General features: G+C 32.2%; 2 protein-coding genes across 2 annotated transcripts in view; one reads left to right on the forward strand and one right to left on the reverse strand.

The window, feature by feature from the left end:
- The window catches only part of LOC108731404 (dehydrogenase/reductase SDR family member 7), an 11,616-nt gene extending 3,609 nt beyond the window's left edge, over positions 1 to 8,007 (forward strand). The window contains exons 2-8 of the mRNA XM_018461733.1: positions 1,762 to 1,923; positions 4,139 to 4,291; positions 4,516 to 4,622; positions 6,087 to 6,326; positions 6,433 to 6,552; positions 6,966 to 7,132; positions 7,787 to 8,007. Coding sequence (XP_018317235.1) covers positions 1,800 to 1,923; positions 4,139 to 4,291; positions 4,516 to 4,622; positions 6,087 to 6,326; positions 6,433 to 6,552; positions 6,966 to 7,132; positions 7,787 to 7,856 — 981 coding nt within the window. The 5' untranslated portion in view covers positions 1,762 to 1,799 and the 3' untranslated portion in view covers positions 7,857 to 8,007. The remainder of the gene's footprint in view (positions 1 to 1,761; positions 1,924 to 4,138; positions 4,292 to 4,515; positions 4,623 to 6,086; positions 6,327 to 6,432; positions 6,553 to 6,965; positions 7,133 to 7,786) is intronic.
- A 308-nt stretch (positions 8,008 to 8,315) lies between these two features.
- mRpS2 (mitochondrial ribosomal protein S2) lies at positions 8,316 to 10,001 on the reverse strand. The gene is made up of 3 exons (XM_018461818.1): positions 9,722 to 10,001; positions 9,550 to 9,645; positions 8,316 to 9,063 (listed from the first exon to the last, which is right to left on the reverse strand). Exons 1-3 carry the CDS (start codon positions 9,756 to 9,758, stop codon positions 8,393 to 8,395), a joined length of 804 nt encoding a protein of 267 aa, XP_018317320.1. The 5' UTR covers positions 9,759 to 10,001; the 3' UTR covers positions 8,316 to 8,392.
- Positions 10,002 to 14,845: the final 4,844 nt, after the last annotated feature.

Below are 14,845 nucleotides of genomic sequence, written 5' to 3' on the forward strand. Positions count from 1 at the left end.
ATGGCCCAAATATGAACCGAAAAGTTCAGATTTTTTAATGTAATTTCGTTTTGATGTAGTAAATGTTAATACTCTACATTTTGCGTAAATATTTCCAGCAACGACTCCAATATCGCCTCATTATTACGAATTAATGTCATATCAAATATAAGGAGTCCATTAATTAAATTATTTTTTATATATTATTTTTATTAATGTATAAAATATTTAGATAACATATAAAAGAATTATGTCACAATCCTCCTTATCAAGGAACAAAGATCAGTCTTTAGATTAAGTTTATTGCTTCTCTGTTTTCAATTACAGATTGAATGAAACTCATTCTATGGCTTTGTTCCGTTTCACGCATGATGCGCATGATGAATCTTGTCTCAAGGCCGGACCGAGGAATTATGGCGCTCTAAGAAAGGAACCCAAAAGTCGCCCCTCCCCCCTTCTTGTAGCTTTCTTAATCGCGTCTGCTCTCTGCACTACCCAGCATCACGACGAGGACGTGACAAAACAAGATCCCGTTCTTAATTTTTTATTTTTTATATTTTTATTGTATTTGTGTGTTACATTAAAAAAATTTTTTTATTTTTTTCATTATTTTTTTATATAGTATTTTTGTAAACGGTTTTATACATATTTAAAAAAATGTTATCTTATAAAAAACTTTATCTTTTCCTCAAATTTGGCAACTTTCACATGAACTTTTTTCTTGCTTTCACGTCAGCGAACTCCTTCACTACTTCACTAAAATATCCATTTCGCTTATCAACGCATTCTCGATTGACAACAGTGCCAATAAATTTAACCGTTCTTGACTCATGGAAAACTACAAATATGTTTCTATGAGCTTTAATTTACTAAAGCTACGTTCCCCATTAGCAACTGTTATAGGAATTGTGCATCAATTTTTTAATAGTAATTTTTTTCCCCACTGAGCCTCCCATGTCCTGGCGCCCCGGGCGGTCGCCTACCCCAAGGTCCGCCCCTGATCCTTGTTAGTCACCAAATATTAAACAAGGATAAATGATACATTATGCACATCATGCGTGAAACGAAACGCAGCCTATTTTTTTCCAAAAAGGAAATTCTCCAACCTGCAGTTGTTTTACAATTACTCGGATTTGAGAAACTCTAAATCTAGCGTAACGTCTTACTATTAGCCTAATTATCGGTTATAATTATATGAAAACTAGTCTTACGATAATCGCACTGCCTATAATTGAGTATGTCACGAAGATTCAATTTGCATCTGTGATGTAATTGATGACCATGCTTCGTGAGTAGTTGCAACATCATGATTCCAGGTTGTCCATATTTGATACTATATTTGATTTCTTCTCGCCAGAAATTAACATGTTTCTATCTCGTTATTTTGTTGCCTTTTTCTTAGAATAGTAATGTAAATTGTATAATTACATTAATTTCAATGAAAATAAAAAATGTTATTTACGTCATTTATTTTTTTCTACTCGTTTAAAAAATAATTGTTCAAGTATGAAATTAAGGAAAAATGAATTAAAAAACCACAGAATTCTATAATTTTAAAATAAAATAAAAGAATTATTTTTTCTCTCTCTCTTATCCAATATTCAATTCAAAAGATTTTCAAACCATTAAATCCCAATTCTTTTTATAAATAATGAAAGGAATTGTAACGCGTAAAAATTCATAAAATCGAAACGCAATTAAATAAGAAAACAAAATTATGTAGATGTATTCAAGAGCACAAATGTATAAAGGCTGATAACGATGTGAACTTTTTGTTTACAGAAATAATTTCATGTCATCGTAGACAAGTGTAATTAAGTATGGATTTATTCGTTGGATTAATTATTGGAATCGTGGTCTACTATTCCATCTATCTCATTCTTCCCTCCTTCTTGGATTGCGATATACTGCTCGCTTTTAAGGAGAAGTACGGCAAACCCGTGTGTGAGTACTTTTTCACAATCCTAAAAAATAACAAAGAATTTTCTTCAGCCAACTTTTCGTCAGTCGCAAGTAAAACAATCGCATAAATACAAGCAAAGTCTATTTGTCTATTTATAAAGATTTTCCTCAGTCCAGTAAATAAAAATTTGCATAAAAATTTGTTAATAATTAAATAAACATGAAACATCCTAATAAATGAAAATAGATTAAAATGGATTGAAATTTTTTCTATCCGAATGCGTATTTTAAATAGCGAATACTGTTTTGGTAATTTAGTTGGATTCAATTGGATGTAATTGGATTGAAAAACTGTATTTCCTATTCAAAATTTTGAATTGAACAGTATTCACAATGCACAGAAAAAGCTGATATTATTTTAGATTGAAAGGCATAGAGATATGCTCCATGTAATTCCTATAAATGAATAAAAATACATTCAGGATTGAAAAGCATTCATTTTAACATTCATGAATCCATATTTCTAAAAATCTGAATCCATTTCAATCCATTTCAATCCATTCTCATTTGCTGGGAAGGGATGTACAACCCAGCAAACGGATTGGATTGGATAAATCCGTATGAATCAAGTTTTCGAATCCGCGTTATTCGCATTAAAAGGGTATTGAATTTTGTAGAGACTGAATACACTGAATCCGCTTCTATACGTCTAGATAAATATAATAATGTGAACTCTAGTGGATTCATATAGATTCAGAAATAAAATGCTAGTCTGCGATCCTAGAAAGTGATTTATCGTTGGAAAGCATGCACTAAGATGATCACAGATATGTGAATCGTTTCCTCTCGATTAACCCTAGTACTATACACAGAATATATAACATTACAGATTTACGGTAACAGGGTGACTCCCGGATATAGCCTGCACTGTCGTGGCCATGTCTAGAAATTACCTTGTTGCTGTGGATCCGCAATGTTACACATTCTGTATTTTTTTTTCTGTATATCACACCGAGGTTTTTGTTTGGGAAGCAACGACTTATTTATATCACCTGCACAGTGCGTGCTTTTCGACAATATCACTTGCCGAGATCGGTGACTAGCAGTTGGTGGATCTCCCAGACAAATTTTTCAATACCGCACGTTAAATTCAAACGAATTAGTTGCGTTCATTGCGTTAAAAATTGGTTAAAAGTATATTACCAATACGTAATTACAGATTCAATCGAATTAATCGCATGTTTCATTTCTATGCACATTGGGTGAGATACAGAAAGTAAATAACTAATCCACAATTACTGATTCAAGCGAATTACGGATAGAAAACAGATTTAAAAAATTCAAAAACTTGATTCGACATCACTTCAATGAATAATTTTCAACATTTTTTAATAATTTCTCGTTTGCTGGGAATTGCGATATATCTGTTCAATAGATATTGTTAAAATATATGGTTCATTTATAGTTAAATCGTATTCCTTTTATGAATATCCTGATATGACAGATTTCCTAATCTCAATATTCTTCAACTTAAGATAATTTTTCGCTTCGCGGGATAAAGTGACGCCTTTTTGTGTCGGATTCTTTCATTTCCTACAAAAACGTGTCTAATGAGCATTATTTTATCAATATTATAGCTGAGAACCCATCACCAGGGTTTATTTCCAAAAACATGAAATTATCTTTGTTGAAATAAGACAAACTTTGTTTCAATCCTGTGTGTCATGAATTAAAACGGATACACAACCTAAAAAATATTTTTTCGATTGAAAAGAATAAGATCCACTTTCTTTCAATCTCGTATTATGGACAAAAATGGATTTAAAGCTCTCAGACCTGCATTGGATTAAAAGAATAAGAATTACGTCATTTCAATCCTATGTCATAGATTAAAATGAATTGCATATGGTTTATTTTTTCCGTAAAATTTTTTTTCGATTAAAAGGAATACAGATCCTGTAGATTCAATCCCATGTCATGAATTAAAATGAATTACGTGGCATATTTTTCCGTAAAACTTTTTTTTGATTGAGAAGAATGGGAATCCCGTAGTTTCAATTCCACGTCATGGATTGAAATGGATTCAAACATTGTTTATATTTGATTTGGATTGAAATGGATTAAAAAAAATCAAGAATTTGGATTCAGCAATGACTAAACGAATCTATTTCAATCTATTTCAATTTCTATCTATTATTCAATCTATTATTTTTCCCTTTCCGGATACTGGGAAACGAATAACTTTTTGTTATCACAGCTTCGTTGAAAGGCAAGACAGTATGGATAACAGGTGCATCTGCCGGTATCGGAGAACATTTGGCTTATGTGTTAGCCAAAGCGGGCTGCAAATTAATCTTGTCCGCTCGGAGAACCGCTGAATTAGAACGGGTGAAGAAGACGTGTTTGGAAAGTATACAGTTGACATCCTCGCAAACTTCTGTAAAAGATCTCTCCCACGCTACATTAATGATCTTCATCGATTGTTTTAATTGACTGATGTGATCTCTTTCGACAATTTTAAATAGAATTACATTAAATTAACGTCGTTAACTCACTATTATTGACATAGTAATTTAAGTCGGGCTAAAGATTATAAAGTATCGTTATCGACTTTTCATAAATATTCCTTTGCAGAGAACAGAAACTTAACCGACAATGATGTAGAAGTTCATCCTATGGATGTGCTTGATTTGGATTCACACGAGAAAGCATTCGAGCATGTGATCAATAAATTCGGCAAGGTAGATTTAACAATTTTATCATACTATATTTTTTGTATTAATAAAAATCAATCTCTTTTAATTAAAATCCTATTGCATGCCTCTGTTATATTCATCGCTATCGTTATTATTTATTACTAATATGTTTTAATCGAAAATCTTGTTGCTTCTGTGATAAAAATTTTTCTTAGAATTTTTTGATACAAACTGGAACGTTTCTCAGAAATATTATAAGATTTCTTATTTTATAAGATTTCATCAGAAATTATAAAATGAGAAATCTTAAAAATATAAAAATAATACATTGAAAAAAAGAGAAAATGGAAAATTAATGTATCAGAAAACTTTAAAATTAAAATTAATTATAATAAGATTGAAAGACCGCTAATGTTAACTACAATGCTTTAAATTTAAATTAAGAAGCGCCATAACGGTCAAAACGTTAAGATGTTGAACTATTGTAAATTCATTTAAATGAATTAATTTCAGAAATAAAAATACAGTTTTTAAGTTGGGAAATTTGGGGGGATTATTAATATTTTCAGATTTGATTGCGTTGAAAGTCCGACAACCATATCGGCACGCAATTATAATTTCTGAAATTAATTCATTTAAATGAATTTACAATAGTTCAACATCTTAACGTTCTGACCGTTATGGCGCTTCTTAATTTATAAAATTAATTATCCCGAAAATTAGGAAGCTCACCCTGATCACAAGGCCCCATATCGCAAACATTACTATTAATAATTCAAAAACCGGTTTCTGATATGTTGGTCAGTCAGTGTCAAACACAGTCTAAGCAATAAAGACTAACTAAATCTGACTGATCAACATATCAGAAACCGGTTTTTGAATTATTAATAGTAATGTTTGTGCGATATGTTGCCTTGTGATCAGGGTGAGCTTCTTAATTTTCGGGATAATTAATTTTAATTTGAAAGTTTTCTGATACATTAGTTTTCCATTTTCTCTTTTTGATATTTTCAAAATTCTTTTCCTACTTTTTTCTTTTTTCTTTTTTTTATTTTTATCCGAGTTCAATTTTGGCAATTATATTCTCGATGCGGGAGAGCTCACCATGACAAGTTAATTTTTGTTACATTTTATATATGTGAGGGTTTGTTGTCTCTGAAGAAGGCTCAAAAATGAGCCGAAATATGTAAGCGCGTTTATTAAAAAATAAAGAAGTTTTACGCTTTATAGTCGTATTATTTACGTAACGTCTTTCACGTTTGACTCCTATTGCCCATGTTCTTTCCTAGTTCTTTCAATTAATCAAATGAAAATGAAATTTTTCAGTATTTTTGAAATTTTCAGCAAAATTTGTCCACTAGAGAGCTCAAGACAATTATACAAATTGGAACATTCTTGGAAAGTGTTTCAATTTGTATTGAAAAATCTGAGAAACTTTATATAAAATTTTTCAGAAATTCAGAAAAATTCTGAGAAAAAATTTCACCAAGAATGTATTTCTATGTTCAGTTAGACGTACTCGTTAACAATGCCGGCCGTAGTCAAAGAGCAAGATGGGAAAACATCGAGATAGCGGTTGATAAAGAAATGTTCAACTTGAATGTATTCTCAATCATGTCCTTGAGCAGATTAGCAGTTAAACATTTTCTGAAAGTAGGCGAAGGTCAAATCGTCAATACCTCGAGTTTCGCGGGAATTTTACCCGTACCGATGTCGGCGACCTACTGCGGCACTAAACATGCTTTACATGTAAATTTCAAGATATTACTTCTTTCGTTGAATAAAATTATTCGCAACTTTGTAAAATATTTTACTATCGCACGTATCAATGACATTATATTATATACTTTTATAGGGCTATTTCAGGCCGTTGTTCTTGGAACATTTCGATAAGCACATTAGCGTGACAATGGTTTGCCCGGGTCCGGTACAGACCGACTTTCTAGCCAAAAGTTTCACTGAGAAGTTTGGCGAGGTACGTATCATAAAAATGTTTATCTGTATCCGGATGTTTGTAGGAAATTTATGACATGAGACATGAAAATATTACATAACTGCATAATAGTGATACGAAAAGGTATATAAAGTGTGTAAAATATAACTTCATTTATACCCTTTTTTCTAAAACATCTTGTTATAATAATATATATAAACTCGTTTGTAGATTTTTATTAATTAATTTATTATTAATGATGGTAAAATTTGCAAAACGATAAGAGACTTTTTCATTCAGTTTAACCCACTCTATTTGCCCACGAGAAGTAGCATTTTATTACCAGACCACCTGTATATGTGTACATAATATTAAACAATTATCAAACAAATATATCACATTACAGTAATATATATTATGTATTGCTAATTGCTGATCGCGCTTTGATTTTTCAGAGTTACGGTATAACAACGGACACATCTAAAAACAAAGTTAGCGTGGAACGTTGTGCAATTTTAATGGGTGTCGCGATTGCAAATAAACTGGATGAAGTATGGATTGCCACAGAGGCTCCGTTACGAATCGCATACCTGACTTATTGTTTTCCGAATTTTGCGAAATGGTACGTGTCGTAGTTCTATATACATTAATATCAGTTTCTACCAATGTAGATTAATTTTAATCTCGATTTAACTTACTTTTTATTTTTTTCTAATTCTAAGTATTAGAAAACAATAAAAAATAAATTAAACTGAGATTAAAGTTATTCTATATAATATATATATATATAAAAAGTAGATATAAATAGAAAAAATTCGTTTACTCTTTTTCTACAGAATTCTTAGACTCATCTTAGATCTATAACTGAATCTATAACTGACAATCCCTTACGATAGAATCTTTCGAGATAAAAAAGTTCGTTAATTTATGGAAAACATTTATAAGAATCACAATATATATATAGACTACACATTTAAACGAAATTGAATTTTATTTAAAATTGCAGAATGTCTAAAATGGACTTTATATAAGTAATAATAGCTGCGTTCAGAAAAATCAATCATTTTCGAACTACTGTAATACTCTTTAATTTTACTGATTCTTGTTTTTAATTCCTCATAGATCTAAATGAACAAACCTATCATATTAAAGAATCTTATAATAGTTGCAAAACTGCGTTTTCTGCTGAACGCAGTCATTAACGCCGAAAAAGAGAAACGAATCTTTTGTTCAATTTAATATTATCACATCTGATTGGTTTATCTTTTTTGTAAAGGTGTGTAAAGACTTTAGGTATGAAATATTTACTAAAACTACGAGATGCTAATGCCCCCCAAAAGGATTAATCATTATGATCATCACTGAATTTTCTAATGTCAACAGCAACTGTATTTTTGTCATATTTTGTCAATATATTCTTCACATAAACGCATTAAGAAGATTTTTATACGATGTATATGTTAAACAAAATAAGAAAATAAAACAGATGTAAAAAGATTAACTGATGTCCGTTAACTAATGTCGCTCATTTGTTACTTAATTAAAAGTTTTAATTTCTTGGTTGTTTGCAAAAATGAACAGAAATATTAAAAAAATAGAAAACATATTTTTACTCCTGCTAATCAGTAATTGAATCAAAATTACATTTCAAAATTAAAGTAGAAAATGTTAATAATTCAATATATATTCAAACTCATTTTCTAGGAACTTTGCTTTTTAATTATGTCGCTGACGTAACGAATGAGCGATGTATTGATTTTTAAATCATGTTATTACTCACAGCTCTGCTCTTTGATTAAAGAAAAGAACGTATTTTGATATTTTATATTTTTTTACATGTACATCTACATACATTTGCTTTACCACGAATTACTTATCAGATTTATGTCGATTCCACATATTGTATCATCCGTTCTCTCGCTCGTTTCGCTCTCATGATAACTTTTTTGAATAACGAACAATAAAGTTGAATGGCGCATAGAGAATCGTCGTTTCCGGGCACGGGATACGTTATAAGATTCGGATTGCAGTTTGTGTCGACTATGCCAACACTGGGTATGCACATCTTAGCCGCGTGTCTTACTGCTGTGTGCTCAGTCATGACTGTGTCCAGAGTACCAAGAAAGATGCACAGGTCCGGCAACCGCGTCGTCGCCTTGAACTGATTCCTCGAATTCGGGAACAATCCTTGTCGCCAAAATCTTGTCTGTGAAAACTCCTTACATTCCTTGGCCGTTTTATCCACTAAATGCGTGATCTGGGCATTGCGCGAGATAAACAGAATTATGCCGCCCCGGAAGACGATATGAGCGGTGAAGTTCAACGCTTCTCTCAACAACTCAGCGGTTTGATCTAAATCGATTATTAAGTGTCCCAGTCTGGAGCCAAATATGAATGTCTCCATATGTTTGTTGAGGGAAGTCTCTTTATGGCCATAATGCACTCTCGCGTCGTATAGATCTTTTACGGTGAATAGTTTGTGCACTTGGAAGAAGTCTGGGTGTGTCAGTGGATCCAAAGTGACCTCTGAACTTTCTGGGACATTGGACAGATCTATGTGTGTGATAAAAAATATTATATTATAAAATATAACATTAAATTTTATTAATTAACATTACATAAAATACTATTCATTCAAAAATTCATTAAAAATGTAACAATAAAATTTATTTTCTAGAAAACAACAGGTAAATTGAACTTGAAAGGTGCAAATGCAAATAAGAATAAAAAATGGTTAAAGGTATGCTAAAATAAAATTGGAAGTGATAACTTTATTTATTTTCAAATATATGAATAAAAAGGAAAAATATTAAAAAAGAGAATTAATTTTTTAAAATTGTTTTATTATTCTCTTTATTCTCTCCTTTTTATTCATCTATTTGAGAATAAAAATAAGGTCATTACTTTTCCAATCTTATTTTAGATCTTAATCATTTTTTTATTCTTATTTCCTGGAAATTGTAAATAATTAGAAATATGAAGAATAAAATATTTTTAAGCTCAATTTATGCATAGATACGCTTGTGTGTACAAATTTACCAGATTCTACATTCGGTTGAGACTGAGTCGACAGTTGACATTGTCGAAGATGTGTGTTACAGATGACAGGTCGCAAACATTGCCATTCTCTTGAAACTGGAAACAAACTTTGCTGCTAAATGTTGTACGAGTACACATAGTGGCATTTTTTAGGATAAAATGAAAAGGTTACCTATGGATGAAAGTATTCGCCTCGCAAATATGGACATTATGTGTTGACGTTAATTTTATCGTTTGCCTGTTTACCTCAACGTTTTAATTCAACATTAGACACAAAACAACAATAATTGACAAATCTTCTTCTTTCTTTTTGGAGTAGTTCTCACGATTGCTAAGGGGAAAGTGCCGTCAACTTCGATTTGAGTTATAAAATGCCTGGATATTTGTTCTAGTATTGTAACACAGTCGATTATATAACTTTTCCAATCTTTTTAATAAAATTATAGATGATTTTTATCTTTCCTCACTTCTACATTGATAAATAAGTCGACAGAGGTTATGTAGCTTGAAGCGCCCTCAGTGCATGAAAAGAATAGAATATAAGAAGAGAAAATTTAAAACCATGATGGCGACAGTGTTGCCAACTTAGCTATTTTCTGGCTAGATCTAGCTATTTTTTCTTCGATCTAGCTCGCAAAAATTGACTATGACTGCGTTCGGAAACGTCGCTCGGATGCCTCTGCGAGTTTTGCGAGTTAGATCGAAGAAAAAATAGCTAGATCTAGCCAGAAAATAGCTAAGTTGGCAACACTGCCGCCATCATGGTTTTAAATTTAAATTTGCTATTAGCTATTTTTCTGGATATTTCTATGAAGATAATACAGAGCTAGCTAGCTATTTCTTATGATTTTAATTCTTGAGATTTTTTTATTGGATATCAATCGTATGTTTACATTTTCCAACCAACGTAACAAACATACCCAAAAAAATACGCAAGGTTTGTTTAAGATAGCGGGCCAATCTACACTTTTCTAGGACGAAATCCACAATCCGGTCTTAAGACCATTATACGTACAAAAATTTTAGTCGTAATCGTAAGATCGTAAACAAATCGGCCAATCACAATCGAGCGTTTAAAAACGCGAGATCTTAATTTTGATTGTGATTGGTCGATTTGCTTGCGACCTTAAGCTGATTCTACATTAGTCGCATCGCAGCGTTGCAAGTTTGCGGTCCAATCAACATCAAGCTAGCTCGACTCTGATTGGATCATAACGCTTGCGACACGCTTGCGACATTGCGATGCGACTAATGTAAAACCAGCTTTATTCACGTTATGATGAATGATTTATATGTGCTCATGAAATTGTTAACATCATCGTCATCAAGTGCGATGATGAATTAATATACTTGATAGAACGTAAAAAAAGAACAAATGTTAAAAGTTCAAAATTACATTGAAGAGGTTATGCGAAAAACGTACGTTGTTCAATAATTGACTGAGAATTGAGGAATGCTTGCGCTAGTTGAAAGGGGCACCATGCGAGAGGGCATGTTCAGAGCGTCAATGCCCCCCGCCCGGCGCGTTTGGTGGCTAGCTTCGTTTTGATGGGTGGTGGCGGCGTTTTCGTGCGTAAGATCGCAACTTTTTCTTGCTAACGACTTTTGAGGAAAGTGAAAGTGTCAAGATCGGCGTGAACAAACTTTGCTGACGTCAATAATATTGATGAAGGATCGTAAGATCAGTGGACAACAGTAAGTACGGAAGTACGCGGTCTTCTAGTACAATACGGTTTGTAAAACGTCAAGGCGACGAATGCAACCGTCACTTCAGGCCTTTGGCCACCAAACCTGATGATTCGTCTCAGGTGGTACTTAGCGAATATCATTTTCACGACGTCTGACGAGCGACTCAGACGGTGCATTACGCACGCTCATTTCTGGACGGGGCCTGAGACGCGGCTTAGGCAGTGGCCCATTCCTTTATCTATTTGACTTGAGAAGTTCCTTATTGGAGATATAGCCGGAGAACAAAATGGCGGAAGCACCACGGATGCTATTATGACAAAGCGGTTTTTTATCTTTATAAATTCTTGTTCTATCGTTTCAACGTTTTAAAATATAACCATGTTTATCTAAAACAATTGTTGCTCATTTCGCCTTCCTCTAGCGTCCCCGCCGACCGGCATTATTATTAGCGTAGCTAAAAATCAACATACGTAATGTTCAATAAAAACAGTTCAGTTTTGCAGGTTAGATCAACTATAATAATGTAATTTATTGCACAGAAAATGTTTATTTAGAGTTTCGAAGTCATTTCCGAATGTCGCGAAAGATGTACTACGAAATAATAGAAAAATTCAAAAGGTCAACATTTTACAGTGTAAAACGGTTTTAATAAGCACTATTGCACATCAGTGTTACCAGTCGAAATCGCTATTACAAAGTTGAAGGTAACAAAGATTTTCCTCTAAATATGCCTTTATTAAGAACTTTGACTTACACAAATTAAACAAAGATTCCTAATTTCAACTTATTAATTATTTGATAATACTTATGTGACTGTAATTATTTAATGTACTGTTTTTTTATTGTAATTTACTATTTTTGCCTATTTTGACATCATAATTCTTATGTTTTTTGTATTTCCGTTGAAGAGAACACACTGAAAGAAGAGTGGTTAGTTACCAAATGTCGGATAAAATAATTTCAACCAAATAGTACAATTAAGCATAATTTTACAAATATTTAATATGACCGTTTAGTAATACTTATATTAAGTACTTAAAAAATTAGAATTATCATTATTGTTACCCTAGTAGAAATTTAGATAAGGAGCTAGTATGGCTCTTGTATGGATGCCATGCTGCCATATCAAGAACTAGCATGGCAAATTTGCAATCGCTACGCCAGCAACGTCACGTTTTGTTTAATGGCTCTGGCGAGCGACTGATGTGCCGTTACCAACGGACTGACTAGGCGCCGCCAGGCGACTAGCCTGGTGTATTCATGGCACATTAAGAATTAAGAAATAATAATAGGATCGACATCGACTCGATTTTTTTTACTTGAAGAAGTTTTTTGTTGTTTCTTTCTATTAGAATTTAAAAAATAGTTTTGCAACTCTTTTTAAATGAAAGAAATATATTGTTTATGTACAACAACAAAATTTTCTAAAATGAAAACAGTTTTTTATGTAATAAAAAAATTACAGTTATACCCTAAAGAAAAAATAATTTTTTTATTACTATTATATTTTACTCCTATTTTTTCAGTTCAATTTATTATTTACTTATTCGCATGCCTATATTCTAACTACAATTAATTACTAAAAAACGCATCGCATCGCCGGCAAGATTTGAACGATCCCTAGAATGGTAGCCTAATACATTTACGCTGAGCTAATCGCACGCTTGTGATTGAGTTATTGCCAATGTTACTTATATGTTACTCCTACTGTAACCATTCTTAATTTCATGCCTCTGCTGACAGTTTAATATTATTAATATTTGAAGAAATTACGTGGAAATGAAATAATACGCTGGTACTTATTATCTTAGTTAGGAAATGATAATGACAAAGCGATTGTCCTTAGTCTCGAGAGATCGTTCGACCGTGACGGATGTGTTTCTCGCTGCGATCTGGGTGTTGCATATTTTATTTTTGAGCGTAAATGTGGCCATGTTGACTGCTATTTGTGTTTGTGTTCTAGTGTTTTCCTTCCCCAGTCTATCCCATCCTTGTTGCAGTTTAGATTTAAAAGGTTATGGCGTTGCAAAGCAGTGACAAAGTATCGTGGCGCTGGCCAGTATCGTGGCAATGACAAGAAATTTCTACCAGGGTAGTTATATTACCTAAATATTCGGTTGAAATTCTTTCACTCAATATTTTGTAGCTATAGACTCTTTTTGCAATATACACAAAGTATATTTAATATATATTGTAATACAATTTTAATTTTTTACTCACTTGTCGTACATCAATTTTTAAATAAATCTAACATAAAAGAACAATCTATAGAAAACATATCTAAAATTACATACAGAGAGAGAAGCCGTAAAAATATTTAATATATTATTTTATGCATAGTTTTATAAAATAGTATTATAGAATAAAAATGCAACGAATATAATATATTCGGCACATAACCGAATATTATATATCCGCAGAGATGTGCCGAATAACTAATTATTCGGCTAATATTAGGTACGATTTTAACAAAAACGATACGGTGGACATGCGATATTCTGATCGCACCCCCGCATCATCGTACAGCGTGTGCTCATGTTACAGTATCTTAGGGTTTGCAAAATAAGTAATGTTTTTATGTACGAAAAAATCATTGTGTCTTTTTAAAACACTTTTGAAATAATTCATTCATTATTTAAAAAGTTATCTATAAAAAAAATGTTTTTGAAATATATTAAAACATCTATAAAGCTTGTTTGAAACAATTGAAAACATGTTTGAAACATGATTTTTACCAACTCTGCAAATTTGTCCGCTTAGAATTACGGTATAATTTAGATCCTACGATGTAAAATTATTTGTTTTTATCAAAGCTATTATCTTTCATTACTTTTTAAAGAAGGTGCAGTATGGTTTCTACAAATAGGAAGATATTATCTGTATTTTATATTCATTTATAGTTTTATCTTTTAAGTTAATTATGAAAACCAATTCGTCTGTTCGAAAGCGAACGAATCAGGATTCTTGTAAGGATTACCGAGTGAGAAGAATTAATTCATTTCTATTCAATGTATCAAAATTCTTTGTTGATTGAATACTTTTTTCCAGGTAAGTAAACCAAAATTTCTTGTCTATCGAATAATCGCCGATCTCGTCGACTGGATTATATGTATATGTCACCGTTAAATCTACTCGTTTTTCATGGTAACTGAATAAATTTTTCTCATTAAGACACAATAGGTGCATCCAGAAGCGCAGAGCGCTCAGTGAGCTCTTGTATCTGATTGGCGTATTCCATTAGAACTAAAAATATAGACCAATCAGATACAAGAGCTCACTGAGCGCTTAATGAGCGGTCATGCTTATGTCACAACTCACGGTTAACTCTTAAGCGAGGTTTAATCTGTTACTCATCTCTTTACAATTCTAGAATTGAAAAGAGGCAACGAATAAGTTGAATCTCGGTTAAAAGTTAACCGTGAGTTAACTCGTCGGTCGTTATTCGTTAAAAAGTTATAAACAAAAAAGATCGAAAAGTGATGTCTCTTTCCTGTTATATAAAACAGAAATTTTCTGCTTTAAAATATATCTTACGACTTTGCACGCGAAGCGAGTTTTACCCCATCTCTCCCTCCCCTGTCAAAGAGCGTTCGACTTTCTACACGAC

Source organism: Mycetomoellerius zeteki, unplaced genomic scaffold (assembly GCF_001594055.1).
Source record: "Mycetomoellerius zeteki isolate Tzet28-1 unplaced genomic scaffold, Tzet1.0 scaffold101, whole genome shotgun sequence".
Lineage (NCBI taxonomy): Eukaryota > Metazoa > Arthropoda > Insecta > Hymenoptera > Formicidae > Mycetomoellerius > Mycetomoellerius zeteki.